A 27,336-nucleotide genomic window follows, 5' to 3' on the forward strand; every position below is an offset into this window, starting at 1 on the left:
ATGGATCTTAGAATGTACCTGTGAAGCTCCCTGGCTTTGACTTTCTCTTGCCCTACTACCATCCTTTCTCTCATGGACCCTTTTCCCTTTATTCCTAGGATGCTGCAGGACACATTGAACGACATGCTGAGGATGACAGCAAAATTGATTCATGAAGTTTTTTGCCTCCCATGTTGGGAAGTCTTTAGTTGAACTAATTTCACATCAGCCCCTTACACAGGCCAGTGTCTTCCCTTCCCTAGTGAATCAGGGAAGGAGAGAGTGGTTACTAGCCAGACTTACCACTAGCATAAGTCTGGGCAGCTCTATGGGGTGATAGGTTACACTTCTAAGTTCTTGCTGGAGGTTTGTCAGATTTAAACAGATTTTTAAGGAACCATACTCTTCTGGGACAGCATGGCATATAGTAATTTATGCTACTGGTGTTCTCCAGATGATTATTAAAATACAGATCTTAATTGGCTACCCGGTTTGACCCTAATCATATGTATATTTTATTGATTTCAGTCTGTGATTTTTAGTTTCTGTTCTTATGATGGTTTAAACCTATAGGCAGGCTTTTAAGTACAAATTTGTCCAGTGCTAGATTTTTAGGATCAGTTTTAATTTCTCCTTAATTATTACAATCAGTTAATTGTAACAGCTGGATATTTAAATTGGAAGCAAATAGTTCCCTTTTTTTTTTTTTTTGCGGTACATGGGCCTCTCACTGTTGTGGCCTCTTCCACTGTGGAGCACAGGCTCTGGACGTGCAGGCCCAGCGGCTATGGCTCACGGGCCCAGCCACTCTGCGGCATGTGGGATCCTCCTGGACCCGGGCACGAACCCGTGTCCCCTGCATCGGCAGGCAGACTCTCAACCACTGCGCCACCAGGGAAGCCCTAGTTCCCTTTCTTAACAATTATGTACAGTGTGTTTCAGTATGCTCTTTGTAGATAGACAGAGCTGGCTTTAAATGCTAAAGGAACACACAATAGGTTTTTAACAGTTAAAGTAACTGCTCCGCTGATTATATTTTAGGGACTCAGGCAGCAAATCACATAATGACAAGTCCTTACAGACAGTACTTCCTATTGAATTTCTGCAGATTTTGACAGAGTGCTCAGTTCAAGGCAGTGCATAGACCTAATGTCTACTTGGAAATCTCACTGTTAGACCTGGGCACTCACTGCAGGTATTGGCAGGCTGTTCGAACTGGAGGTATAACCTTTATCTCTCTTTCCAGCTTCTGACTCTCCAGGCGGGCTGTGGGTTTGAAACCTTTTCATTTACTTCATTGCCAAACCCCACTCTTCTATTCTCTGGCTGTGCCTGGACTGACAGTAGCCATCATATACTTCCTCTGGGTTCACAGGGTACTTTCCACCCACCCGCAGTACTCAAATGGGGGAGTCAGGATAAAGTATCTGAATATAGTTTTCAAGGCCTCAGGCAGGCTTCTTAAAGACCAATGTCTTGCCTTCACCTCCCCACTAGCTGGGAAGGGTGGAGTAGGATGAAGGGAAAGACCCTACCTGTCCATTGAGAGCAGCCAAATGAACAAAGCCTCCTCCATGAGACTGCTTTGTTTTTGGATTTTCTCTGGACTCTTAAGAGAAGCCATGGAGGTGTTGCTTTCCAGCCTTTTGTTTCTAGATTCTCAAAACTCTGAAAGTTTCTACAGAGAGAGAGAGGAAAAGGGAGAAGAGCCCAGCGCCACATACCAAGCTTCAGATGTGATGCCTGTTCTTTCCTAGGACTGCAGAGCATCCAGGTTTATCTCCACCCATCTTAGTGCACACACTTCTACTCACATGTCTTCACTCAGGCTCTGGGGCAGGGGGACTTCCCCAGGGGTTCATGGATAGGTTTCAAGAGGGTATCCAAACCCCCTGGAATTGTGTGTAAGACTAAGTAGGTGTTTTTTTTCCAGGGAAGCCTCCAGTGGTTCTCACTGGATCCAAAAAAAAAAAAACATTAAGAACTAATCTAGGAGCTACATCTAGATAATGAATGGCTCCACAAGCTGTTTACTTCTGTCCTTATGAATGGCACAACTATTGAGATTTGCATGATACTTGAGAGAGAACAGAGAAGATCCTGTTGCATAAAGTTTATGTGTGCTGTTTCTGTCTGAGAGCAAGCATTCCCATCTCTCACCCCATTTCCTGTACAGGTGACCAGAGAAGCTAAGCTGTTCTGTGGGTTTGGGAATGGTGATTCCCAGGAAAGTACGTTTGGATTTATTGCTAAACCTAGCATTTTCCTTTGGGCTGTAGTGAACCCACATTTCCACGTTGGCTGGGCAGTGTGCTGAGGAAGTCTTGCATACTCTGTTGCGTAGGTGCCCTTCTGTCCTGCCTGAGGACATGTCTGAAAAGATGAGAGTGGTGGAGCCTCTGTACAGCTAGAAGGGGGTATATGAGGTGTTGGGCAGTCATGGGGAACTGTAGGTATGAACAGACTGATAGAATCAGTAAAAACTGATTTGATTTTAACTTTCACAGAATCGCGCACAGTCTGTCTGCCTTTATGTGTGCAGTTGTGGATGTTCCTTGTACATGTGTATGTACACATGTGTATGTATGTATAGGTGTACATGTGGGCACCTATACTTGTAATACTTTTTCTCATTTCACAAGAATTTTCTTTGAAGCCGTGGCAATAATGTTTTTGTTTCAAGAATGCGTAAAATTCGTTTAACACCAGGTTAGTATATTGCCCTAAATGCACTGTTGTAGCCACCTGTTTAGAAATAAAGGCACCATAAGCATCTTGACTGCTTATGGTTGTATGTTATGACTTTTAAGTGTCTTGAAAGTTATGCAAAAGTCTTGTTTTAAGTCTTCTACAATGTCTTGGCTGATTCTGGCCTTCTGTTCCCCCTCAGAGTAGAGCAGTGGCTCAGGGATTTGTGTTGGCTCTGATATTTAGTACTTAGTTGAGGAAGGCAATTGTTACATGACCTGACAAAACACAACTCATATCTTATAAGGAATTGGAGGCCATTTTTAGAATGTTGTTTTTAATCACTTGTGTTCACTTCTGACAGCTAGAAGACAAGAGAACCATAGCATAAATCCTTTTGTGCGCATATGCTCGGGTTTTAATGGCAGTTTATTCTGATCGCATATCAGTCACTTCAAGCTTTATCCTGAAGTTTTTAATCAGGTTCAAAATTCTGGCGTACGGCTCTACTCAGTATAAAGCAGTTAAACACAGTACAAAGTTATCTTGATCTGATGTTACTTGAATTTGAGAGAACGTCATTGCTATTACACTCCTGCTTTTGTGGAGAATTTTTTTTCTGCCTCAGAAGAGTTAGCAGTTGAGTGTTTAGCTCCTGACCTATCTATAATTTATAGGCAACATCACTGCTATTTAAGTGATTATTTGCCTAACAAAGGGTTTTTTGTTTTTTTTTCTTTTTGGTAGATTATACAGTGCACAACTTTAGTGACTAGGAATGTGGATGATTTGGTGGGAGTAGGTGTACACAACTTAGCGGAGTGGTATGGTGTATTTTATGGAAGAGAATTCATTGGAGGGGAGATGAAAGTATATTGTGAAGTGGGATTTAAACAGCATGTACCCTCTGGTTTGCAATTTATGTACGCTGTCTTATAAATTTTGTTCCTGTTACCTAAAGGAGAACTCCTAAAACTGTTAAGAAGGCCATGCCTGTCACATGGTTAAAACAGTAATTTTATCCCTGCCCCAATCAATCAGGTTCCTCAGGATTTCAGAGAAGCTGTCTAATGGTTAGAATTAGAAGTTGTGGTAGAGATGATTTGGGTTATACTGAGTTCCATATACAAGTGGATGTGAAATCCTGATTAAACCAAACCTACTGCTTACCAGACAATAACCTCTAACCTCACCTCCAACCCTCAAGTATGTGGCCATGCTGGGTCACATGGTGACTAACGTTTCCCAGATTTCCTCTAAATTCAAGGTAGTAGCCCAACTGAATTGGGGGAGGAGGGAGTCAAGGAGGAAAGGCTGTTGAAGATCTTCCTCCTACTCAAGAGAAAATATATGCCCTAGAGCTGTGCCAGCACCCTTGGTGTCTGATTTTTTTTTAATTGAATATGGGTTAGAAGAATGAAATCAGATGACACTTGACTGCAAAAATGTTTATAAGCAAATAGCTTAGCCTTCTTACATTTTGGTATAAAGCTGCGAACTTCCTAACTTTGTAAAGCAAGTTATAAAGCAAATATAAGGGGAAAATAAAGTACTTTTACTAATTGTTTATTTTTGTTACCTTATCTGCATATTCATATTCATAGCCAAACCCTTCTCTTCCACATAGAGAGAACACATATAGAGAACAAGAAGGAAATTGGGTAGAAAATGAAAGATGGTTGTAGATATGCCACAGATCATGGTCCAGATAAGCTCGGCAGACCGCTACATATAAGGATTTGTTCAAGGTCATACAGTAGGTCAATATTAGTGGAGGAACTAGGATTAAAAACTTTATCTCTGCTCCATTACACTCAGGTAACTGGCCTCTCTGGTTATAGGTGACCCATTTTGTCTTGATCTAGACACCAACAGCTATTCCCCTTCCTTTCCTCATGTGTCTTGGAAAGTATTTGAGTGATTCCTGTGCTCAAGAAATAGCAAAAGGCATGATTAAAGTGGGGTTTAGGATTTATTTGTGTATGTGTGTATTTTCCATTGCTGTGTTCTGAAACTACGGCTCTCTATACGTGATGGGTAAGATTGGAGCTACTCATCCCTGCTATGGCTGACATCTAAATGTGAGAAAACAAAACACGATCAAGCCAGCTATACAGGTGCCTTTATTTAGATCAACTTTTTTTCAAAATGCAACCAAACTTATGAGTCAGATAACCCAAAGTGTCCAGCCCTCTTCCGCTGAGCTAGCTTACTCTGGAGCAGGCCCATCCTGAAACAGTCAGGCAGAACCAAATGCTCATTGGGCTGCTGTCGTGGGAGTGGGAGAATATAAAGGTGATAGAGGGCTCTAGCACCAGGAAGTGTTGAGTGCCACTGGCAAATGCTTCTGCGAACAGCCAAGGGCAAGCTAAAGGGAGTGTTTGCTTCAGAGCTGAGGCCACTCAGACTCCAAGCAAAGCTGTCACTGGACCATGGCTAGCTGAGGCAGACGGAGACACTTGCCTCCATGTGGCACAGGGACAGAGTTGTTCTCCCTTCCCCATTCCTTAACTAAAGGGTGAGGCTGGGCATGACAGATGGACAGATACCCTGAGGCTGAGACGGAAGTGAGTAGAGGAGGAACAAGACCGATGAGGTGCCTGGAGGTCTGCTGGGGGTGCAGCTACTGTGTCCTTTGAGGTAAGTGGCTCTAGCTCTGTTGGGTGAAATTGAAATCCTGAGCGATCCTGCATGACCTTGGATGAGGCCAGCTTGGTTCAGGCGTACATGGTGAGCTGCAGCCACTGAAAGAGGAAGTCCCAAGATCAGAATGCAAACAAGAAAAGGGAGCCCAGCCCTAGGGATCTAATGGGGTAGAGGAAAGGGACAGCCCCCAGCATGCCAGACACTGGGAAGATTTTCTGAGAAGCAGCGGTGTACTGCATCCTTCCCACAGATCTCTCCTAGAAGGTACATATTTTCCAGCATAAAGTCATTGTAGAACTGAGGCCTCCCTGGAGCCTTCCCCCAGTCCTCGTTCCCAATGAGCCACATCCTGCTGAGCCGTGAGCTTCCCTTTATGTTCCTTTCCCATCCCATCCCTCCACCACCGTTGGGAAGTGAGGAGTGCATAGTGTGTCCAGTCTTCCTCATGGATCCCTCTACCTCGAATTTTAAGGTACAGGGGGATTGTACGGCTTCTATTAGGCTTTACCTCTAGAACGTTGAGTTTGATGATACCGTCACCATCCTTGTCAAATGCATTAAAAGCTCCTGTGTGGAGAACGCACAGGCCAGAGGCCAGTTAAAGGCTCAGTCCCCCTCCACTGCTCTACCTTTTCTTAACTGTGTGCTAAGTGCTGCTCTTCAGCACAAAAATCTACCAGGCAGAGTACCACCCGTAACCCTCCCTTTGCCATCCCATTCTGAGCCTGAAGAGGCCCTTCACCTTTGTTCAGTCTGAATAGAGTAGATTGGGATTTGTCCAAGGTCATACAGTAGGTCAGTTAGTGGAGATTCCCACCACCACAGCTGTCGCTGCAGGAGAGGGGGCAGGAGGGGCAAAGAGAGCAAGAGGGTAGCTGTCCACTTACTGAACATGCCCTCCAGCCTGAGGAGGCAGCAGATGAAGCTGTCGAGGTCGATGTTCATGGACCTGTCTGCATAGCGCATGGTGATGATGTCGTAGAGCTGGTTGTTGAGGTGGAAGCCTGTGGGGGGAGCACAGGAGAGATGGGGTAGGCTTGGAGCCCTCAGGCCTGCGTGCTATCTCCCCTGCCTCCTGGTCACTCTGGGGCCTGGGAGAGGAAAGCGAGAAGCCCTCTCTCATTCCTTTCTCTAGTAGGGCCCAAGTGGCCCCATCCTCCCCTCCCGTTCCTGCTCCCACCGGCTCCAGTCCGCATCCTGGCCACCCCCTTTCTTCCCCACACCTGCGTCATTGACTGCATTTCGCATCTCGTAGCTGTTGATGGTGCCGGATTGGTCTGTGTCATAGTGCTTGAAAATTTTCTGGCAATAGAAAATTTGAGGACAGAGGTCGCACACTGAATCTCTGAATCAGTCCCTTCCTCACTCCCACCTTCGTTCTCTCATCCCACCTGCCAGGCCTTAATCTTCTTCCAGAGGTGATGGAACTCTTGCAGGTTCAGTCTCCCAGAGCCGTCTGTCTGGAGGAAGGAAGTCAGGGCTACAGGGCACATAGCAAAATACCCCTGGATGGGGAGAGGGCTTTCTAGGCGGCTGTGCAGGGAAGGTAGCCTCATAGGAGAGCTTTGCCCAGGATATCCCACTCTGCCCTGTCCTGGTATTTAACACCACCCTCTATGCTTCCTGAGTCAAAATTAACGCCTGCTCTATAACCCAGGGAACCTTTCTCCTAAGGACCACTTTCGTTAGGGCCCCAGGCAGAATCCCAGGCCTGAGGTTAAGAGCAGAGGCCAATGTTCTTCCCAACTGTACCTCCTCCAACAGCCCCTTTCAGACCAGCAGCCAGGAGGTGGTAACTCAGGGCCTCCTTAAATCTTTCCTCGGGCATGAATTTGAGCCCCTCTGCTTGACTGGGCCCCCCCACCCCATTTGTTGCCCTAGCCCCCAGAGGCTGCACAGGGGCTGATGACAGAGGCTTGGGAAGGGGTGGCAGGAAGGATACGTCCATGAGAGCAATCATGCTACGGCAGGACTCCAGCGTGAAGCCTTGTGTCTTCAGATCCTTATCTGGGAGGTATGGAGAAGAGTGAGGAGCTGCTTTCAGATAACTGGACACACACTGCCCCCAGCACCCACCTGTTTCTCACAGAGTTTGAGCCACTCACGTTTGTTCACAACTCTGTTAAGGATATTCTTGAGCTCATCCGCACAGATCTCCATGTCCTGAGGAGGTGGGGAGAAAAGAGTCATGGTTCAAGAGTACCGCAACTGATGGAGCCCAGGCTTTGCAAAACAAATCCCGGCTGTCTGTGGTTGTAAAGTCCCTGTCAGGGCTATTCTGTCGTGGGGAAGCTGGGGCTCTTCTGAGGAAGACACACTGCAGCCTCAGCTGTCCAGACTGCAGTGGGCAGCTCAGAGCCACCCAGTGGGTGTGTTGCTCAAAAACTCGAGGACTTCACTTGTGGATTTCTGCGCTACACTCATACACCCTGTTTCCACCAAAAGCCAAAATGACCTCTACTGAGCCATAATGAAATAACTGGCAAATTGAGCAATTAAGGAGAGGAGTGTCTGTGGGAGTCAGGGTTGGAGGTACTCACATCGCCTGCTATCTGCCTGAAAATGTTCCCGAATTGCTGCTGTTCCTCACTTTCCTGGTCAGCACTGCCGGGCTCTGACTATGGAAGCGCAAAGGAAAACTGGTTGGTGAGGACCAGGGAGATGGACAGACCCGAGAGGAAAGTTCCTTCTGGACTGAAGGAGCCAGGTGCCTAAAACAGCCCTAGGTGGCAGCAGGAGCTGGGTACAGGGCAAATGCTCTTCTTTCTCAGCTGAACCTGGTGATCTGGAGTGAGGATCGTCTAGGCCCAGGTGACCCTTCACTCCATACCCCCCCCGCAGCTCAGACATTCTAACCAGAGGAGGTATATTAGCTCTGCAATCATGTAGACAGCCCTCTTGGTCCTCTCCCCCCATCCACACCTGCTAGAGCCCCCTCCATTGTTTTGAGCCTGACCATCCCAACCAAACCAGCCCCAGCAGGACAGAGGGGGCCAGACCAATCTGATAGCTCCAGCTGCCTCTGTCATCAAGGCCAAATCTTCAGAGGACCCTCCTCCCCTACCTACTCGGTTGCACGGGCACTACAGGATAGAGATAGCCCTGGATTTATCTGTGGACTTTTGCCTCTCAGTCTATAACCTCCTGTAAGCTTTATATGACCGCCTCTCCCCCTCTCTAACACCGTCCCCTGAGCTCTGGAGGACTCCATTTCTGGTGTCATCCCCCTTTTCCACTACTATTCTTTATCCTCCCCATTGTTAATGACACCAGGAAACAGGAGTTGTTCCATCTCAAGTTGCTTCTGTCTTAGGCTTTGCATCCCTCTCTCTTTCCTGGCTGGATGGGCTCCAGCGGGGAGGCTCAGCCTGTCCTTCCCAGGCCTAGGACCAGCTTGGTGTGGCAGCCAACCCCAAGACATTCACCCAAGCAGCATCCCAGATTTTAGGAGAACTTGATGAGACAAAAGGTCAGTGGGACAAACCCAAACCTCTAGATGTTAGAGGGACACCCCACCCCTGTGGCCCCTCCAACCCCCATGCACCCCAAGAGGATAGACCCCAAGAGGGTAGTTGTGTGTTGGCTACCCCATTCATGCACATGCTCGGAAACCTGTGGGGATTTCGCTTGCTTATCAGGGCTTGTTTTGTCTTTGCCCTCCTCTGATTCCTGGTCCACACCCAGCTCCTTGTTGCTGTTTGCTCTGTCTGAAACGAAGATGATAGGCTGGAGAGAGGAGGGAAGTAGGGAGGGGGCAGGAAGGAGACAAGGATTACTGGCTGAGCGGGCACAAGGAGGCAACCTCCCTCCTGGACCAGCTTTGTCCAGTGAAGAGGGAAAGGGCAGAGCTGGGAGTTCCTGAACCTCCGTTCAACCTCCATCTCTGCCACTAACAAGCTGTGTGACTTGGGGAAAGATGCTAAGTCTCTCTGGACTTCAGTTCCTTATCTCCTCATGGTAGAATTATGAGGATTAAGCAAGGTAGTGCACGTGAAAATGCTAAGAATGCTAAAAGCAGCATGATCTAGTGCAGTGGTTTTCAAGTATTTTGTAGATTTTTTTTTTTTCAAATGGAAGCCCTGTTCAAATTAAATTTCCCCAGAAGTCATTAAAAACAGAGCTTCTCTGCTTGATGAAGAAGGCAGAGCTCTTTTCCCTCAGCATCCCCACATCACCATGGCAGCTACTGAGGCACCTCCAAGGAGCCTCTAGGACTCGGCAGAGGACACATTGAAGAAAGGACTCTGATTAATGGCATGGTCAGTGAGTGAGGTCACAACACTTGGCTGGCGTCCCAGCCGTACCCCTCACATCTGAGAAATATCCTCTGGACTCGGTTTACTCATCCATTAATGGGGATGATAAAACCTGCTTTGCCTTTCTCATTGGGCTCTTATGGGGATCACATGGGATACTGAATGTAAAATTGTATTGCAAACACATTTAAGATGCTACACAAATATAAGGGGTATTTGCCAGACATGCTCATGCAAGTGAGGAGGATATAAAAGGGTGGAGAGCAGCTGCCATGCTGTGCCAGTACTGGTTGGTGTATACATCCCACAAGGAAAGCCAGAGGAGAAGGGCTAGGCTGGTGGCTGCAGGGCAGAGAGCAAGGGAGCAATCAGAGTCTCTCAGAGCAGAAATGGAACCTGACCGCTGAGTCCCCATGTGCCTTTCCATACTGTTCGCCTGGGACAGCACAAATGGACAGACCTATGGAAAGAGCTTCCCTGGCTTTGGCTCCCAGCAGGCCCCAAGTACCTTGGCTTGCTCTGCCTTCCAAGCGAAGGGGTCTTGTTCAAGTAACTGATGCTTGTAGGGAATCCCAGAGCAAGTGGGGCTCACAGTCTGAGGCGGGGATGTGTGCCCATGGACATGGTGTGGCCATGGGGCACCTCTGCCAGGCACACATCTTGGGGCCCAAGTGTGGGTCTGGGCAACACAGGCAATAGAGGGTAAGGGGCCTGCACCAGAGAGCTGAGGGCAAGAAACATGGGTTTCGGAGCAGACAAATATGATTTCCAGTTCCATTAGTTGTGTGTCCTTAGGCAAGTACTTCTGAGTCTTTATCCTCATCTATAAAAGGGGAATCATAACAGCACCTACCTTGTAGATGCTGTTGTAATGAAACCAATGTATATTTTACCCCCAGCACAGTGCCTTAATATGCAGTGTTAGGTGCTTGATGAATCTCAGCTCTGGTCTGCATCAGCACCAGTGCTTGGAGGACCCCTCTGACGGATCCTTCCAGACGCTGTCATGAACACTAACACCAAACCTTGTCTGATAGCCTATGGCTACTGCTCCATGGGCTTGAGGATGCCCAAAGGTCAGTCATTTCTGGATGGCACTCTGGGTGGTCAAACCAGAATTCTAAAAGGGGCACCGTTATTGCAGGCACTACCACCCTGAAGACTATGGGGAAATTATGGGGTGAATGGAGCAAGGATGAGGTTGTAATCTCGAGCTCCAAAACCACACAAGGGAAACAGTGCCCTTGGTCTCAGATGGAAGCTTTCATCTGAGGCCCCTGAGATGCTCTTAGCACACATGGTCACCTTTAGTGATGGTGTTCTTACAGCAAAGTGGTCTTAACCAGGACACCCAGGAGGGACTATTCCTTAAGACCCCAGGAGGGGAAGCTGCCCAGGTAGCTCTCCTCATTTCTCCCCTTTAAAGCAGTCACGTTGAGCAGCTCCTCTGGGGCTGTGCCAGTGAAGCTTCTCTTCCCCTTTCCCCTTTGCCGTCTGGACACGCACAGCAAGCAGAGTCCATCAGGGCCCATGACTTAGGGGGGCTTAGGTCAGAGAGAGAGGTCACTGTCTAGGAGGGGATTTGCATCAGGCTTCACCTGGAACAAGAGCCCTGGCAGTGACAGCCCCTCTGGGCGTCCTCACCGCCCCTTCCGCAGAAAGCTAAGAAAAAAGGAGGAGTGGGGAGCAGGCAGGGAAATAGAGGGGGGAGAAGGAGCCGTCCTGTCTGCTGAGCAGGCAGCTGGCATCACAAGGCCCTCACTCTCCATGGAAATCCTCACACAACTCTCTCACTGTCCCTTGAGGAACAGAACCCATTGCCATTACCCGCAAGAATCAAGCCTTGCTTAGCTTAGCCAAACCGGTTTCTGAAAAAGAAGAGGTGCTCCTTCTGGTTTGTGCAGGACCCCCATGTCAGGCCCATTTTCACTGGAGGGCCATCTTCTCCCTCCCTCTTACGAGCGGGCACTATAACGTGGTGGTTCAGAGCACGGACTGCAGAGCCAGACCTCCTGGTTCCAGCCAGACCTCCTGGTTTCAGCCAGACTTCCTGGTTCCAGCCAGACCTCCTGGTTCCAAGGGCTGGCTCTGCCACTTACTGGCTGTGTGGTCTTGAGCAAGTTAGTCAATCTGCCTGTACCTTTTCTTCCTTTGAAAATGGAGATAATAGTAGTACCGGCATACCTTGTTACATTGTGCTTTGCAAATACTGCCCTTTTACAAATGGAAGGTTTGTGGCAGCCCCGTGTTGAGCAAGTCTATCGGTGCCATTTTCCCAACAGCATTTGCTCACTTTGTGTCTCTGTGTCATTTTGGTAATTCTTGCAGTATTTCAAACTTTTTCACTATTATGTTATTTGTTATGGTGGTCTGCAGTCAGTGATCTTTGATATTACTACTGTGACTTGCTGACGGCTCGGATGATGATTAGCATTTTTTAGCAATAAAGTATTTTTAATTAAGGTATGTACTTTAGTTTTAATGCTATTGCACATTTAATAGACTACAGTATAGTGTACACATAACTTTTATATGCACTGGGAAGCCAAAAAAATTCGTGTGACTTGCTTTATTCCGATCCTCGCTTTATTGTGCTGGTCTGGAACTGAACCTGCAATATCTCCGAGGTCTGCCTGTACCAATCTGATAGAGTTGCTGTGAGGGTTGAGGGAATCCATGGAAAACACCTAGAAGAGTGCCTGGCACGTAGCCTCCGCTCAGCAAGCGTTAGCTATCGTTGCTGTGTACCCACAGATGCCACAGGAGCTCAGGGAAGGAGGTGGAGGGCTGGGGGGGGGGGGGGGCAAGTCCAGTGCACGCATGCTCATGTGCACGCACACGCCGTGCTCTCTGCCCACTCACCCTCTTACACCCACCTTGGTTTTTTTCTTCTTCTGCACAAGGAAAGGAAATAATAAATGCAGAATAAGTGAAAAGCAAGTTCCCAGAAAACCCAGTGGCTTTTGGCTTCCCTGTGACCTGGTCCTCAGTCTGGGGTGAGGTTCCAGGGTCCAGAAATCCAGGTCACATGGAGCCAAATGGGCCTGGAGGGTGAAAGGAGAAGAGACCTCTCCAGGCCCAGAGACTGGCGGCTGCTATGGCTTTTGCTTCTGTAGTCCACTCTGCTATTGGACGTGGCCAAGGAAGACGATCTTCCGGCAGATGTTTTGTATTTTTTAATGAAGTTGGCTACTAAAACACCAAAAAAAGTGGCTCACCCAAACTGGCCTGAAAATGAATTTTATTTGACTTACAGAGTTTCGGGTTTTGTTTTTTTGGTAAAATTAGAAGGTCTGGCAGGCTGCACGGGCCTGTGACCCCCTGTGACAGCAATCCAGGGAGCTGGGAGCAGCAGCTCTCGCAGACACCACCATACCCGTTGTCTCTCCGACACTGAAACCAAGTGTCAGTTGAGAACTACAGGCAAGTATACCAGTGTAGGGACACCAAAACCCCCATGCCTGCCTGCTCCACTCAGGTAGGTGACCTGCCAGTCCCCGTAAGCTTTTGAGTTTGCATCGTCTGATAAATACACTGATTACTGACATTCAAAAGATGAGACTAGCACCAAATGCACTTAATACTAAAACCAACATCTGTGATAATTCAGAAGGCACTTGGAGATCTGCCACTAGCACAGGGTCAGGATTAGAACCATGAGTGTCACTACCCAGAAGACGACTCAGTGGGGCATTTGCTGTCCTCTTATTGGCCCAGGACACACCCACAGAACACAAGGGACAATTAATTAGAACCCAAAGTCCAAGGCAGTCACAAGACTCCTCAACACAAGGAGACCCCAACACACACCAGCTCTGTGCATCTAACCCTGGGCCTCCCTCCCTGGGGGGGACAGGCCTCGGCATGGGATGGGGGAGAGAGCCTGAGTCTGGGCTCAGAGAATCTGGATGTGAGTTCCAGCCTTGCCATTTACAAGCTCTGTGAATTCAAGGGAGCCCTTTAACCCCACTGAGCCTCTGCTTCCTTACTTGAAAATCAGGTATTATTATTATTACATCTCAGAAACCTTGCAAGGATCAAGTGAGATGACACATGTGAGAAGTACCTTGTAAGATGTAAAACACATGAACAATAATCACCATTTAAGGGCCCGTGCTTTGCCAGACCCTTCATGTACATGATCTCATTGATTCAAAGCTCACAAAAGCCTTGCAAGGCACATATTACCATCCCTATTTTACAGGGTAGGAAACTGAGTCAGACAAGTTACATAACTTGTCTAGGTCACAGAGCTGGCAGGTGGAGGACCCGGGTTTTGACACGGACTCCAGAGCCAGTGTAGGGCTGGTTTTTTTCTATGTGAGATTCTAACTCAGAATCCAGAGCTGGCTGCTGCTGTTGTCATCCCTTCCCGTGGCCTTGATCCCTCCCCCTAGTTGTTCAAACTGCTGCTCCTTCTAGGACTCTCTTCTGTCCTTCTAGCCCCTGGACTAACTAAATATCCCCAGGACGTAAGTCCCATGACTTCAGGCCATGCCACACAGAAGTTGCAGTAACACGGAGTAATTGCTCTGCACACCCCAGACTCCCACGTCCCTCTGCTGATACCCACTCTCCCCTCCATCACCCGCCTGTGCCCTGGGCCTTCTCACACATAAGAGCCAAACCACTTACCACTGGCCGATCCACGGAGATTGTATTCTCAACTTCCCTGTGAGGAACACAAACACGAGGGTATCGCAGCGTCACCAGGAGTAAGTAGGAAGCACAGAGGGGATTTGCTCAGGTCACCTGGCTGCTCAGAGTCAAGTTGGCACTGACCTCAAGAGAACCCCAGGAACTAACATCCTCCACCACAGGTATCATTCCCTGCAGCCAAGTGCAGACACAGGGCTTCTTGTTGGCTTTGTCCAGGTTTCCCCAAATGCATTACCCAGCCACCTATCCATGGACCTTGTGCTTCTTTTAGGGACAGAGGTCAAAGTGGCAGGACCTATGAACTCACCTCTGATGACCAAGAGGGCAGGATGTGGCCTTGCTGCCCTCCCTGGTCATCCTAATCCTAAAAGTTCAATCAACCCCAACTGCTCCTATCCCTCTTCCCACCTTATTTTTTCTCCTTATCACTTATCTAAATCTAATATACTCTGTATGCTTTTTCCTGTACATTGTCGTCTCATGCTAGAATGTTAAGCTCCATGAGGGCAGGGATTTCCTTCTGTTTAATTCACTGCTGTATCCTCAGTGCCTAGAGGAAGAGTGCCTGGGACATAGCAGGTGCTCGATAACTATCTGTGGGATGGATAGATGTAGGGGAGAAGTGGCCAGTGGCTTGGGAACAGGGGAAGAGGTACAGCCTGGTCAGCATATCCCAGGACTCCTGGAGGAGACCTGTCCAGCTGCCTCACACCTCTAATCTCTGGAATGGGCCATGTGGGCTCTTAGGGGGAAAAGCCAGGCTGGGACTCACTCAGAGAGGTTCCTCTTTTCAGAGAAGACCCGGAGGATGAATTCCCCCTCCTGGTGGGGCTCGTAGGTGGAGGGCACAATGACATACTCGCTGGGAGGCAGGCGGAAGCGCTCAGACACCTCCCGCATGTTGATGTAGGTTTTGCTCCTGGCCTTGGAGGCGTTGTACAGGAAGAAGTCCTTCTGCAGGTGCTGCTTGTTTCCGTGCATCTGAGGGAGAGAAGAGCCCAAGGGACCTGAGCCCCTCGGGAGGGATGCCCTGTCCTGCTCAGTCCTCCTCCAGGGAGTCCTCCTTGCCGATTCCCTGGTCACCCATTTCACAGTCATGACCTACCGACTTCTGATTCCTAAGGCCTCGAATAGTTCAACATCCCTGGAGCTCCCTACTCCATCCATATCCCCTTCCTTTTCTGTTGTGATCCAGAAGTGTCAACTCTGGCATCCCCCACTCAGGGCCACTTACCAGAACTGCCGCTGCTTAGCTCCAGATCACCTCCAGGCTGGGGAAGGACCCCAAGGAGGCAGGGGGAGCTGAGCTGTGGTCTGAGGGAAGCGATCCCTCCACCCCAAAGAGGGCAGTCAGCCTCAGAATGTGTCTGTGTGAGTGTGAGCGAGTGTGTGAGTGTGCGATGGTCTCTGGCGGGAGGGGTGAAAGGGCACATTGTAGGGGCGGTGGTCAGGAGGCCATGCAGTACCCTGAGGCCCTGGCTCTGGAGTTGAGTAATGAGGGCAAGGCCCTCTCCTATCATAGTCCTGCCCACAAACCCCACAGGAGGCTCCCCGATGTGCCACAGGTGGACACAGGCCCCCAGGTAACGCTGCACGCGCTGCTGGCTGCTCCACTTCTGTACCTCTTTGGGAACCTTGAGGAGAAACAGAAAAGGAAGGTGCTCAGATTCTGTGATTTCAGATCTGAATGGGGATGGAAAGCTTGCCAAAAGGGCATGCTAGCAATCATAGAGCAAATGCAGGGGTCTGACTCCCCATGTACCTACCTGGAGAGCCCTGGCCCCCCTCCACCTCCCCTAGACGGGGGGGTTTTTTCCACTCTTTACAAACTTCTAAGAGGTTCTGACACAAGTGGGCCCGATATCAGGAGTTTGGGGGGGGGTCATGGGTATTGGAGAAGCCGGGGGACCCCTTGGGAAGCCCCCTGAAGGCCTCCTTCCTGAAAAGGTGGTCTGAAGCTTATCAGGGATGGCGCACCTCGTAGATGGCGAAGCCGATGGTGAAGAGGTTGGCCCCCAGCTTCCGGTCCTTCCGCCGGTTCTTCTGCATCAGGGCCACCAGGAAGCTGCAGATCACCTCGGACTCGTCAGGGTCGTCATCCTCCTCCAGGAGCTTCAGACGGTACTGAGGGTTGGTCCAGAAAGTGTCTGTGCCCCGCAGAAAGGAATTGTACATTCAGATCTGCCTCTCAGAGACAAGGCAGGATGGGAGATGAGACAGAGGGAACCTATTTATCTCTATCCCACCACACCTAGGTGCTCAAATATGTACGGAAAAAAAATGATCCAGGCATTTGTCTAATTATTTGGTGTGTGTGGGGTAGCCTTTACACCTTTATACAGATGGAGCTGCACTGATGCCTGCGTGGCTCCTCCTTCATCTCTGAACTTTCATTCTCTGTCTTTGCTGATGGTTTCACTTTCCTCACCTCTCTCATCAGTGTTGTTGGTCCCTGGGATTTGGTCCTAGGCCTCTTCTCTCACCCCATCATTCTACCTCCCTAGGCTGCCTTATCAACTCCCACTTTCGAACTGCTCCTTGCATGCTGGTGACACTTGAGCTGCAGATCCCAGCCTCAATCTCTCTTTTGACTCTCTCCCTTTGTCCCTTTTATCTTTCTTTTTTTCTTCCTCCCTCCCTTCATTCCCTTCTTCCCTCCTTCCCTCCTTTCCTTCCTCTCTTCTTTCCATCCTTTCTTCCTTCCTTCCACAAATCTATATTGAGTCCCTATCGTAGAGTCAAGTACCATTCTTATCTATGCATCCAGTTCTCTATCACACATCTTCACCTGGATATTTACAGGTGCTTCAGACTTCCCATGTCTCAAAGTAAACTCCCCTCCCTCCCCTCCCCTCCCCACAACCGACTCCATCCAAAAAAACAAACAAAAAAAATCACCGATTGTTTTTCTCTTGTGTGTTTCATGTTACCTCCCTGGCACCATGTGCTCAGGCCCCCAGAGTGGGAATCTTGAAGTCGTTCTTCCATCTCCACATCACCCAGTATTCCCTCCCCTCAACCTGCCCCATCCACCCCCATCTCTGCTGCTCCTGACTTGGCCTAGGCTTTCCTCATCTCTGGCTTGAATTCTTGCAGAAGCTGCTAACTCAGTCCTCCAGTCCCATCCTCAGCATTATGAACACAATCCTGCTCTGACATAATAACCTGCTTAAAGGTTGTTACCAGCTCCTTAATGCAAACTCCTCAGCATGGAGGTGTCCTTCTCAGTAAAATGGGGACAGTTTAGTAAGATAGTGTGTGTCTGGGACTTCGTAGAGACTCAGCAAATGCTAGTTAATACTCTTCTACCTGGAACTTGTTCTGCTTGGACCCTTCCCCCATCCAGAGCATCTCCCACCTGGGAAGTTGCGGCAGCCTCCAGCAGAGCAGCCCCTCACCCAGCGGCCCTCGTTCACGGACACTGTCCAAGTCTGAAGCTTGTCGGACTCCAGGGCATCAGCTGTGAGGTTGCAGATCTCCAGCTTTGTGAAATGGTAGATGAAATCGTCATAGGACATCCTGAGAGGTTGGAAGAAGAGAGAGACCCGTATGGGAGGCTGGGAAAGGTAAGACTCCAGGGCTAACATAGCACAATGAAATAGTCCAGAGCCACTTGGTCATGATCCTAGAGAGGACCCTGTCCTTCCTTTTTAGGGTCAGTACTATCAGTTCTGATGTATCCCTTGCAATAACGACTCAAACTCATGTGTTCTTGATGGGAGAGCTTGGCAGCAATTCAGTTCTCCAAAGTGTTACTGTGTGCCCCTCCACCGGGCTCAGGCACTGGGCCAGGGGAAAGAGAGATAGTTGGGGAAGGACAGACGATGAAACAAGCAATCTTAAAGGTGGTGAGTATCACAGATAAATTAATCACAATCCTGAGGAAAACAAGGGGATCCTGAAGAAAGTTCCCTTTAATCTGAGACTTGAAGGCTGAGTAGAAATGATCTGAGTGAGGGTGAGGAGGGCATTGACTCAGCAGAGTAAGTAGAGCTTCCTCGGCTCAGGAAACGGCCCCGCGGAGGCCGGGAGGGAGCAACGTGTGAGGTGGAGGGGCACAGAGAGGTGGGAGCCACAGCGTGCTGGCCCGGTCCTGGGCTCAGTCATCACCATGACTCTTGGGCTCCTCTCAAAACCTCAGTCTTGCTGGGTCTCTGGCTGGATTTGGAGAACAGGGCCCAGATGTCCCAAGGGCTGGAATCTGACGGCCTCTGTCCGGGGATGGAGGCTTGAGATTTCAGCTCCCACCCCGTCCCTCACCCTGTAGGGTCCTCTTGGGTCCTGGACTCACCAGAACTCTCCATCCTCCGTGACCTGGTGTTGCAGACGGGCCTTCTCGTTCTTGTCCACAAAGCTCCAGTTCTTCCAACTGGAGGGAGAGTGGAGGAGTTAGGGAAGGAAAAAGAAAGGGAAGGCCTGGTGTGAGTTGGGACAGGAGGTGTCAGAGAAATATGAATAAGTTCAGAGAATAGGTCATCTCCAAACTGCAGCCAGTGTGAACCATCGAAATGCAAATCTGATCTGATACCCTCAGTGTAAAACCCAATAATTGCTTCCCACCATCCTCAGGATTAAGACCACACTTTTTGAATGGTTTATAAGGGCTTGACTCTTCTCTGGCTGAATCTTTAACCGTTCCTCACACTTTAAAGTTAGGAGTTGGGCTCTGGAAATAGGTAAACTGAGATTTCAATTTAATCATACCAGTACTAGCTGTAACCTTGGGCAAGTCACTTCACCCCTCTCAGCTTCTGTTTTCTCAACTGCAAAAGGGGAATGATTATATCACCTACTCACAGGGCTGTGATGAGCAAGAAATGAAATAACGCATGCAAAACTTTTAGAACAGACCCGTCATCTAATAAGTAACTGTCTGAGTTACTGAGAGAAAGACCAGACATGTAAACTTCTCCTTCCTCCTGCCACCCCACGAAACATCCCAGTTTTATGTTTTAAAAGGCTGGGCAGTTTTACACACTCTTTCTCCCGAAGAAGGAGGAAATAAAGCACATTCGTGTTTCAGGCATGTGGAGGAGAATGAAACTAAACTAGTTTGGAGAGGTAAGGGATTGAGGAAGTGCTTGGAACCAGGGAATACCGGAGGGGAAGTGGAGATTCCTGAGACCAGCAGGAGGCGCACAGTGGCGGGGAGTTGGGGGGAGGGTCTCCTTGTGTGACTGAGGCTGGGCCCCACTAGTCAGTGACCCCTGCAGTGGAGGTGTTGGCAGCAAGTGAGTTAAGGCCGGACACCAAGATCTGAGACTGGAGGACACAGCGAGGGTCCCTGTGGGTGACTCGGGTCAGTGGAATGGACAACTGATGGGGCACCGAGGGCCTTCCCAGAGCAGAGAGCCCAGTTCAAATGCCACTTCCTCCAGGCAACTTTCTCCCTTCCTGTCCCACCCAGACCAGGAGAAGGGCTCCCTCTCTGTGACCCTTACCATAGCATTTCTCTCAACGATTAGTGTTTTTCTGTCCTTCCCACTGGACCTTAAAGCCTACAGGGCAGGCCCTGAATCTCTGCGTTCATTTCTAAGTCCCCAGACAGTAGCATGGGGCCTGGCACATACTGCACACTGAGGAACTGGGGATTTGTCGCGTGATAAGAGAAGGGAACGGTAAGGAGACCAGGATCAGCACCTTATCGGTCTACCAAGCGAGGCTGCCTGCTCACGGAAGGGCCCCAGTATTTAGACCTGTGCTTGGGATTCAGTAGGTGCTCAGCGAATACTTGCTAAGTGAATGAATGGCCGAATGAACCAGTAATTACGGTGCCCTGAGATGAGAGGTATGTTGAGGTAAGCCAGGGGCTGAAGGACACACACAGCCTGGGTGTGGGCCTTCCCAGCTGCTGAGTCCTGCTCTCCCGCCTTGGGAATAAAGGAGCTCCAGGGCCTACTCTCCAACCAGAGAGGCGGAGTCAGGAGCCAGTGATTGGGGTGGGACAATAGAGGCTTTGTGAACATTCTGGAGCCTTCATAAGAGCTTCCCCAGGTGTGCTATTTTTGCTGCCCCCAGTCACTTGCTCTCAGTGATAAGCAGTAAATTTCTTGCAAAGGCCCTGTGCATCTCTTTATGGGGATAGTGAGGGAGAGGAAATCTTAGCACTGGTTAAGCGCTCTCCTGACACAACCGCATTTTCTCCTCATAACAGCCCACCGGGTAGGTGCTAACGTTGTTCCCATTTTACAGATAAGGCAACAGAGATTCCGAGAAGGGAAGTCACCTGTCCAGTCCAGACCCCTGCATCAAGACTCCCCTCCTGCCTGGACCTAGCCCAGGCTTTCTAGACATCTTTCCTTTCCAGACAGTGGCCATCAGCAAGCTCTCTGGATCCCAGGTTCCCGTGGCTCTGCTCCCAGCCCTTCCTGAAGCCCACATCCCCTCTTCTCCTCTGCGGATCCTTGGTTTTAAGGGTGATTTTAGACCAAGCATTTGTAGTACTCTTGTGGCTCGGTACCCAGCCCTGCCTTGCCCCAGGCCTCGTTGTCCCCTATTCGTGGGGTCCCCGCACCCACCTGTCACTCCAGGAGCCATTCCACTCCACCTGGCCCCAGGGGTTCCGCAGCCGCACCAGCTTCACTTTCTCACCCTTGTACAGGGCCTTGAGCAAAGAGAAAAAGCTTTCTCCCTTTGGGCCCTTTCTGAAAGGGGGGTCTTCTGTCTTGCCCTGAGGGCTGGGGTGGGAGTGGGGAGAGAATCCTGTACAGGGGCCTGTCCTGCCTGGCCCCGGTCAAGGACATTAATCATAAGTCCCCTGTGGAATGGCAGGGTGATGGGTCAGAACCTTAGGGCTGAGTCTGCAGGAGTCAGGCTTGGCCACCACCTTGCCATCTTCTAAGAAGTGATTTTCCCAGCGAACATCTGGCCATTCAGAGCTTTGGGAGAGGAGGCAGGGAATATAATGTAGGGCTCTGCTAGCACAAGGTGCCTCTGTGTGAATTAGATAAAACGCCCCTGCTGGCTGAGGAACTATAGAAAATGTCCCTTCCAGATGGATCAGTCAGAAAAAGGGGCCCTTCCTCCTGTCTGCTGCATGGGCTGCTGCAGACAACTGCCCCTCTCTGCCCATCTCTGTGAACAGGGCACAACTCGCCCAATTGTGCACAAGGGGCCTGACAAGGTTCCAGTCTGTGACGTGACCCAGTGAAGGCCAGACATCCCAGGGGAAGCAAAACCTTGGAACTGACCATGAAAAACAAGGAACACAAGAGCCCATGATATCAACTTCATAAAGCCAAAGTGCTTTCTATTTGTTCTTTGGAAATGTTGGGGCAATTGCTATCTTTAGCACTAAAAACAAACATAAACTGAGCACCATCTTGTGGCAAGATCCACCCGCCAGTCCCAGTGGTCTCCTCCAACCCCAGGCGCTCGGCCTGAGTGCCTGATTGGAGGCAAATTCTACAGATGTGAAGGGACACAGAAAGCCAAGTCCTGACTTCGGGAGGTTCACCCAAGTAGCCCCTCAAGTCCCGTCCCGCCGAGTCCCGCCAGGCTCACCTCCTCCAGCCCAGTGACTGAGTAGGCGTGGCCTTTGACCAGCCCGCAGGCCATTCTTGTCTCGTACTGAACTGGAACAATCGTCTGTGGAGTGAAAACCAGACAACCTGTCAGGGGTTGCTGCCTAAGGCAAAGTTCACACTGGTTCATGTCCTGGGTTCTGCGAGGACGAGGACTCCTCTGCGCCCTGGAAGTGTGCCTCCCAGCCATGAGAAGGCCCTCACTAGCCCTTTCAGAGAGCCAAGAAGATGCCGCCCAGACAAGTGGTTTCCCCAGACCGTCGGAGAGCGACATGGAGCTGGGGCACGAGGTGGGTGAGAGCATGCCTGGCCCTCCTTTCTGGATCCCTTGGGGTCCTGCAGAGGAGGAAGTGGGGGCAGATGGAGGCTGCCCTGGATTGGGCTCCCCTTCCCCTGAGCCCACCCAGGGTTGACTATTCCTGGAAGAGAAAGGGATTGGGAAAAGGGGGTTAGACGAAACATGTAGGCCTAACCCTTTATCCTCACATCCCCTCACTTCCTCCACACACCCCCCAGAACACGCTCAAGAAATCAAAAGCGCCCAGGGAGAGAATTCTGAGGAGGCCAGAGGAGAGTCCTGCTGAGACATGACCATGCCTCAGGGAGCAGGGGTAGTTCCTCCATTTGACATTTGCAGCCACAGGAGATCCTGGGCAGAGGGGTAGGATCACCAAAGCCCAGTGAGCCCTAGACGGATCTCTGTGGCTTCACTTTGCCTGATAGCATAACAGCTTTAAGAGGAGCAGCCTGGAGGCCTTTTCAAGGTGAGGGGTGTGTGGAGGGCCAGGGCTTTTTGCATCTCAACCTCTTCCAGATTCCAGTCTTTATAGGACCCAGACCATGCTGAATAGAAAGGGGGGGGGGGGCTTCCCTGGTGGCGCAGTGGTTGGGAGTCCGCCTGCTGATGCAGGGGACACAGGTTCATGCCCCGGTCCGGGAAGATCCCACATGCCGCGGAGTGGCTGGGCCCGTGAGCCATGGCTGCTGAGACTGCGCGTCCGGAGCCTGTGCTCCGCAACGGGAGAGGCCACAACAGTGAGAGGCCCGCGTAATGCAAAAAAAAAAAAGAAAGGGAGGGGGGCAGGAGATGCGTGCATCTCTCAGTTCTAGGTGGTGGAGGGAGGGGTGGGGGGGAGGGAGCCACTTGAAATGACTCTTGTCGCATTACTTATGCATACCTAGCTATTCCACTGCTGGCCATCTGTCCTGAGGAAATCATCATGGACAGACACAAAGATGTATCTTATAGGATGTTCATCGTAACATTTAAACGTAATAGCCAAGACCAGAAAAAGAAAACAATCTAAATTCCCAATAATAAGGTACTGGGTAGATAAATTATAACTTATTAGCATGGTGGGATATTGTGCAGCCACTAAAAAAAATGTTAGAGGAGACACATTAAGAATATAATTCTCATTGCCACATTCGGAATATAAAGCTAACTGAAAAAAAGCATGCTGCAAAGAGGTACATACAGTATGACAGCTATTTTAAAATAAAAATTTAGATTAATAGTATGCATAGAAAAATACTAGAAGGACGTATACCAAGCGTTATTATCCTTAGATGGGGAAAATAATAGCTTAATTTTTCTTCTGCTTTACTCCATGGCACGTATTACTTCTAAAAGTACTAGAATATAAGCTCTGGGGCGGGGGTGTTGGGGGGAGACTGCTTGTTCACTAGAGTCCTAAACAAAGGGGAGAGAATTTTCTGTGTTTGCTAGAAGAGTGCCTAGTGCCTAGTAGGAGCTCAATAAATATGTGTTGAATACATAAATGAACAAATTAGGAGAGAAGTACTTTAAAAATGAATGAAGTCTCTCTTGTATTTCTGTCTGTTAATTCGTTATCAGAGAAACTGCCTGGACCATGGAGTTTGAAGGACCTCCCACAGAGATTCTCTCCAAAAGCTGCCTCCCGCACCTTCCTCAGGAACCTTGGAGAGGGCAAGTTATTCCAACCCAGACCCTTGGAAGGCCTCAGGAGGAGCCTGTGTGTGAGGTGCTGGCTGCTGAGGAAGGTCTGACACCACATACAACAGGGCTGGGTCATGCAGGTGGGAGGGATGGTCAGCCCTGACAATCAGAGGCGTACACACCCGGGTTGGTCTGTCATCTGAGAGTCCCTCAGGGATGAGGTCTGAATCCCTGAGATGCGAGTTATTCATATTCCTCACCATCCGCTCAATCAAGTCCCTCATGTTCAGACCAGAAGGAGAGGTTCCATAGGTCATGTTTGTGCCATCCTGAGGCCCAACGGGGAGGGCAGGGGAAGGGGCGGGAGAGAAAGCAAACAAAGGAGGGTGATAGAAAGGGAAGGAGAGAGAAAGAAGGGAGGGGACAGACAAAAGAAAAGAGTAGAGATAAGTAGAGCATGAATGCAGAAAAGATGGAGAACAGTGATGCAGAAAGAAAATGTTCATCCATGGGTGCTTTACGCCGGCTCATCTTCCCAAGCTTCCCCCTCTACTGGGTGTACTAGGAGAGGAAGGAACAGGAATTTAGCTTGGGGCTCTTCAGCAATGGAAATCGCCAAGACTATTTATTATACATTGAGCAGCCCCCAGGAAAGGTGTGTCTCCTGGCCAGTCTGCCATTCCCTTACTCTTGGCTCTGGTCTCAGTTCACACCACTTTGTTGCACAGGCTGAGTTTCTCCCAGATTACAACACAAAGCCCGTATCCCAAGTGGGAGATACAATCAAAGCTCAATGACCGGAGGCTTTCTTAGGGAACTGGTGGGCTCAGGTCCATAAGCCAAGTGTGTGGCCAGCTTAATAGTGGCATGCTGGGACTGAGAAACACTGACCACAGAGGCCTACACTGACATAGGCCTCTGGACCTATTTCCACCTAAATTCCAGGGCTTAGAATGTCGTTGCTGAATATCTTTACTGAAAATCTCCACAAACTCTTCTCCCTTGAGAAATTCCCTATTTTCAAAGTTGAGAACCAGTTCCACCTTCCTAAAACAGTAGATTCACCCTGTCCCAGAGGAAAGCCCTATGCTGCTAGTCACTGGGTAAGGCTTCCCAATAGTTGGCAGCTTCCTGCCCTGCATCCCACACCCTAGACTTACATCAATGGAGCAACCCATGAGGGAGCCCCTCTCGATGGCTTTCTTCATGATCTTGTACATGTCTCTGGGAGCATCCTTGATTTCAAAAAACTCTGTTACTCCTCCTGTGAAGTCCTCCATGGCCTCTGTAGTGTTCCCACCTTTCAGGGCTTCATATGAACCATGGAGCCTTAGAGAGAGGATGAAGACCAATCTGGGGTCACAGGGTTCTAGGAAACATGACCCAGGTACCCCTACCACCAGAACTTTACTCTTTGGTCCTGTGATGTTGTCTCATCCAGTTCACCAACAAGCCTGTAAGCTGTTGGAATAGGTACTATGATTCCCTTTCTTCACAATGGAGAAACTGAGCTCTAGAGGCTAAGTGACCAGCTAAGGCCACAGAGAGGAGAAACACTGGGATGGAACCCACTATTCCTACTTCCTGATGCTTTCCACTATACCCTGAACCTGAGGTAGGGCTCTGTTAAAGCCATTAGTAGCTGGGGTGGGGCTTCTAAGTTTAGAGACAACATGGCTTTATTAATATATTGCAAGCTCATGAGGTGGAGCCAAGCCAGACTCTGGGATCTGAGCTCCAAAGATATAATGCGCTCATCTAGGATTCGCAATGCCACCAAGAAGGCAGGATTAAAGAGCTCACTACGAGAAGCTAAAGCTAAAGATTTCCTACACACGTCTTATTTCTACTCTTAGTGGTTTTACTTAGAATCACCGCTGCCTGGACCAGATCTTCTCTGACTTTGTGTCACAGTTGAAGACACACACACACACACACACACACACACACACACACACGCACGCACACACACAGATCTTCTCTGACTTTGTATCACAGTTGAAGACACACACACACGCACACGCGCACACACAGATCTCTTTGTATCACAGTTGAAGACACACACACACACACACACACGCACACACACAGATCTTCTCTGACTTTGTATCACAGTTGAAGACACACACACAGATCTTCTCTGACTTTGTATCACAGTTGAAGACACACACACACACACACACACACACACACACACACACACACACACGGGCTGGATTTTGCAGTCCACCTCCTCGCCTCTAGCCCTGCCTCTCAGTCTAAAGTGCTGCTTACTTAGCATAAGCCTTCTCCAGCAGAGCGCTCCAGAACTCATTGTGGTGGTTGGATTTGGTGAAAACCAGTTCATTGTTGTAAGTCGGCAGGCAGTCATCAATAACCACGTCCACCCAGTCTCCATAGCGCCAGAACTGCACAGAAGCGTCAAGCATAGAGTCACATCCTCAGATTACCATTGGGAAATGTGTCCCTACCCCACACTCCTTAATACCAAGCACCTTGGGTTTGGAGTGTGTGACTCTTTCTCTAACTGGACTGGGAGCTCCTTGAGGGCAAGAAGTGGTTTACAAACCACCCTGTCTTCCACCCAGTCCAGCTCGGTATGGGGGATGGTAGGCGCTCCCTACATACCTGCGGGCTTGAGATTTTCCTTTTCCTGCTCTGTAAGTCTGGGGTGTGGCTTAGGTATCAGTATTTTTAGGCATCTCAACTGATCCTGATATGCAGTCAGGGTTGAGAACCACTGGTCTAGGTGAAGATGATGTATGATTTCTGTATTTCTTGATGACAAATAAGGTAGAAATTGCTGCTGAAGAAGAAGGATTGACGTGGAAAAGGAAAGTGACCCAGAATATACTCTGGCTAAAGCAGGAACACTGTCCAATATTCTCAATTCTGAATGATGTTCTTTTTTGAACAAATCAGTTTTGACCCAAGAAATCCAAATGTAGTTTAATTTCCTTCTAATGACATTTTCTCCCTTATGGACAAGAGGGCAAAAACCTGTCTGGTCTTTGTGTTTATGATCCTTTAGATATGAGACCTTTTAAATATTTGAGGGAGGTGAGTAGCTTGATTTTGAAGAAACAAAATTCAGGGCCCAGCTGCCTTGCCTGAGCTGGGACAGCAGCAGGACACTGATCCTCAACGTGCAGAGAAGACCCTTTCTGAAGTCTTCAGTCCTGGGATAGGAGATCAACTGATGATCTGGGTCAGCCCTTAAGGGCTGGAGACAGATTGATGCCTCAGAACCCCAATATCTGCTAGATGCCCACATACGAAGCTCATTTCAGTTCTGGTCCAGCACAGGGTTTGGCTGTTTGCCAGGACAATTTGGATCCAGAAAGTTTCCAATGGCTGAATTGATTCTGGAACCAAAAGACTCATTGCTGGGCCGAAGCAGAAGCCTGGTTCCCAGATTAACCAGACTTTTCTTCCAGAGGCTGGAAAGGGTGCGTGATAGTCTTGGTATAGACCTGTGTTTAAGGGACACAAGTAAAAAGGAGCTGCAGCCGTGGATGGGATTTCCTTTACAACCTAAAGGGCCCTCTGGATTCCCAGTGCTAGTATCTTAGGGATTTACTTGAGAAGGGCTGCCAGTAATAGCACAGAAGCCAGCCAGCTGGAGAGGAATAAATAGACCCACAGGTCAGCAAACAGGATATCC

General features: G+C 49.3%; 2 protein-coding genes across 12 annotated transcripts in view; one reads left to right on the forward strand and one right to left on the reverse strand.

The window, feature by feature from the left end:
• Window positions 1–4,234, forward strand: part of ZNF106 (zinc finger protein 106) — a 63,040-nt gene extending 58,806 nt beyond the window's left edge. For all 8 annotated transcript variants that reach the window (XM_032621960.1, XM_032621964.1, XM_032621959.1 and 5 more), the window contains one exon: window positions 99–4,234. In XM_032621960.1, coding sequence (XP_032477851.1) covers window positions 99–155 — 57 coding nt within the window. In that variant the 3' untranslated portion in view covers window positions 156–4,234. The remainder of the gene's footprint in view (window positions 1–98) is intronic.
• A 544-nt stretch (window positions 4,235–4,778) lies between these two features.
• CAPN3 (calpain 3) overlaps window positions 4,779–27,336 on the reverse strand; it is a 48,872-nt gene continuing 26,314 nt past the window's right edge. The window contains exons 4-23 of one of the 4 annotated variants that reach the window (XM_032623698.1): window positions 25,947–26,080; window positions 24,833–25,001; window positions 21,732–21,815; window positions 20,747–20,832; window positions 18,520–18,597; window positions 17,587–17,747; window positions 16,206–16,375; window positions 15,851–15,862; window positions 15,001–15,209; window positions 14,205–14,241; window positions 12,446–12,463; window positions 8,926–9,039; window positions 7,854–7,931; window positions 7,419–7,476; window positions 7,256–7,320; window positions 6,705–6,773; window positions 6,537–6,615; window positions 6,201–6,317; window positions 5,822–5,880; window positions 4,863–5,411 (exon numbers count right to left, since the gene is read on the reverse strand). In XM_032623698.1, coding sequence (XP_032479589.1) covers window positions 5,385–5,411; window positions 5,822–5,880; window positions 6,201–6,317; window positions 6,537–6,615; window positions 6,705–6,773; window positions 7,256–7,320; window positions 7,419–7,476; window positions 7,854–7,931; window positions 8,926–9,039; window positions 12,446–12,463; window positions 14,205–14,241; window positions 15,001–15,209; window positions 15,851–15,862; window positions 16,206–16,375; window positions 17,587–17,747; window positions 18,520–18,597; window positions 20,747–20,832; window positions 21,732–21,815; window positions 24,833–25,001; window positions 25,947–26,080 — 1,824 coding nt within the window. In that variant the 3' untranslated portion in view covers window positions 4,863–5,384. Of the gene's footprint in view, window positions 5,412–5,821; window positions 5,881–6,200; window positions 6,318–6,536; window positions 6,616–6,704; window positions 6,774–7,255; window positions 7,321–7,418; window positions 7,477–7,853; window positions 7,932–8,925; window positions 9,040–12,445; window positions 12,464–12,595; window positions 12,963–14,204; window positions 14,242–15,000; window positions 15,236–15,850; window positions 15,863–16,205; window positions 16,376–17,586; window positions 17,748–18,519; window positions 18,598–20,746; window positions 20,833–21,731; window positions 21,816–24,832; window positions 25,002–25,946; window positions 26,081–27,336 lie in introns of those variants that run through there. The other 3 variants (XM_032623695.1, XM_032623696.1, XM_032623697.1) reach the window with 3 other exon arrangements.

This window comes from Phocoena sinus, chromosome 2, assembly GCF_008692025.1.
Source record: "Phocoena sinus isolate mPhoSin1 chromosome 2, mPhoSin1.pri, whole genome shotgun sequence".
NCBI classification, from domain to species: domain Eukaryota; kingdom Metazoa; phylum Chordata; class Mammalia; order Artiodactyla; family Phocoenidae; genus Phocoena; species Phocoena sinus.